The sequence below is a fragment of the Plasmodium gallinaceum genome, assembly GCF_900005855.1.
Source record: "Plasmodium gallinaceum strain 8A genome assembly, contig: PGAL8A_v1_119, whole genome shotgun sequence".
In the NCBI taxonomy this organism is placed as follows: Eukaryota; Apicomplexa; class Aconoidasida; order Haemosporida; family Plasmodiidae; genus Plasmodium; species Plasmodium gallinaceum.
In genome coordinates, this window is record NW_021628276.1 from 647,555 (window position 1) to 648,556 (window position 1,002).

The following is a 1,002-nucleotide window of genomic DNA, read 5'->3' on the forward strand; positions in this document are numbered from 1 at the left end:
TTAATACCGCGGATTATTATAGAAAGCATTAAAAGAATCTAAATTACTTGGATAATTAATTTGATAGCCATGTGGAACATTAGTGTATATATTCGGAACAAATGATACTGGATAATTAAAAGTATTTGGTGCTTCATTTTCATGATGATATATTGGAGTTCTTCTAACAAAATTGTTACGATTATTTATGTTATTTTTTTGGAAATAATTATAGTTTTGATGTTTTTTTACATAATTTTGATTATTTTGATATTTTTTATAGTTTTGTGAAACTGCAAAATGTAAGAAGACTACCCTATTATCAATAATACGCTCTGGTTGTTGCATAACTTTAAAGGCTTCTTTAGGAGAAGAAAATGTTAAAAAGCCATATCCTTTTGATTTTCCTTCATTATCATGTATTATAACACATTCTTCTAATTTTCCATATTTTTCAAAAATTGAACGCAAAGTTCCAACATTGGTTTTTTGTGACAAATTACGAACAAATAATTTATTTTGATAATGATCTGTGAATGGATCAGCTACTAATCGGACTTGTAATTCTTTGTTATCTAATGTGTGACTACTTTTTAAGCAGTTTTGAACAGAATCTACATATTTAAAAGTAACAAAACCATAACCTTTAGATCTTCCTTCTTTTTCTCTAACTATTATACCATCTTCTATCTCCCCAAAACTTTCAAAATATTTCAAAAATTGTTCATCACGTGTACTAAATGGGATATTACGAACCATTAATCTCCTAGTGGAAGGAGATGAAGCAACAGCTTCATTACATTTATCACGTATATCTTGATGAATTATAGCTGATGTTGCTAAAATATCTATTAATTGTTCTTTTGATAAAGGTGCAATTAATCTTCTAAGTTTTTCTGCTTCTGATTCGTCATCCTTTACTGATTTATCATCTGAATTTTGCTCTTCGATACTTTTTTTATCCTGTGATGAACTTGAATTTGAATGATTTGAATTATAATTTATATTTTCTTCTGATGTCAT

General features: G+C 27.3%; 1 protein-coding gene across 1 annotated transcript; it reads right to left on the reverse strand.

Annotated features, from left to right (window-relative positions):
* HoMu (RNA-binding protein musashi, putative) lies at positions 1–1,002 on the reverse strand (the record flags this gene model as incomplete). Its single annotated transcript, XM_028673026.1, has 1 exon — positions 1–1,002. One exon carries the CDS (start codon positions 1,000–1,002, stop codon positions 1–3), a length of 1,002 nt encoding a protein of 333 aa, XP_028529520.1.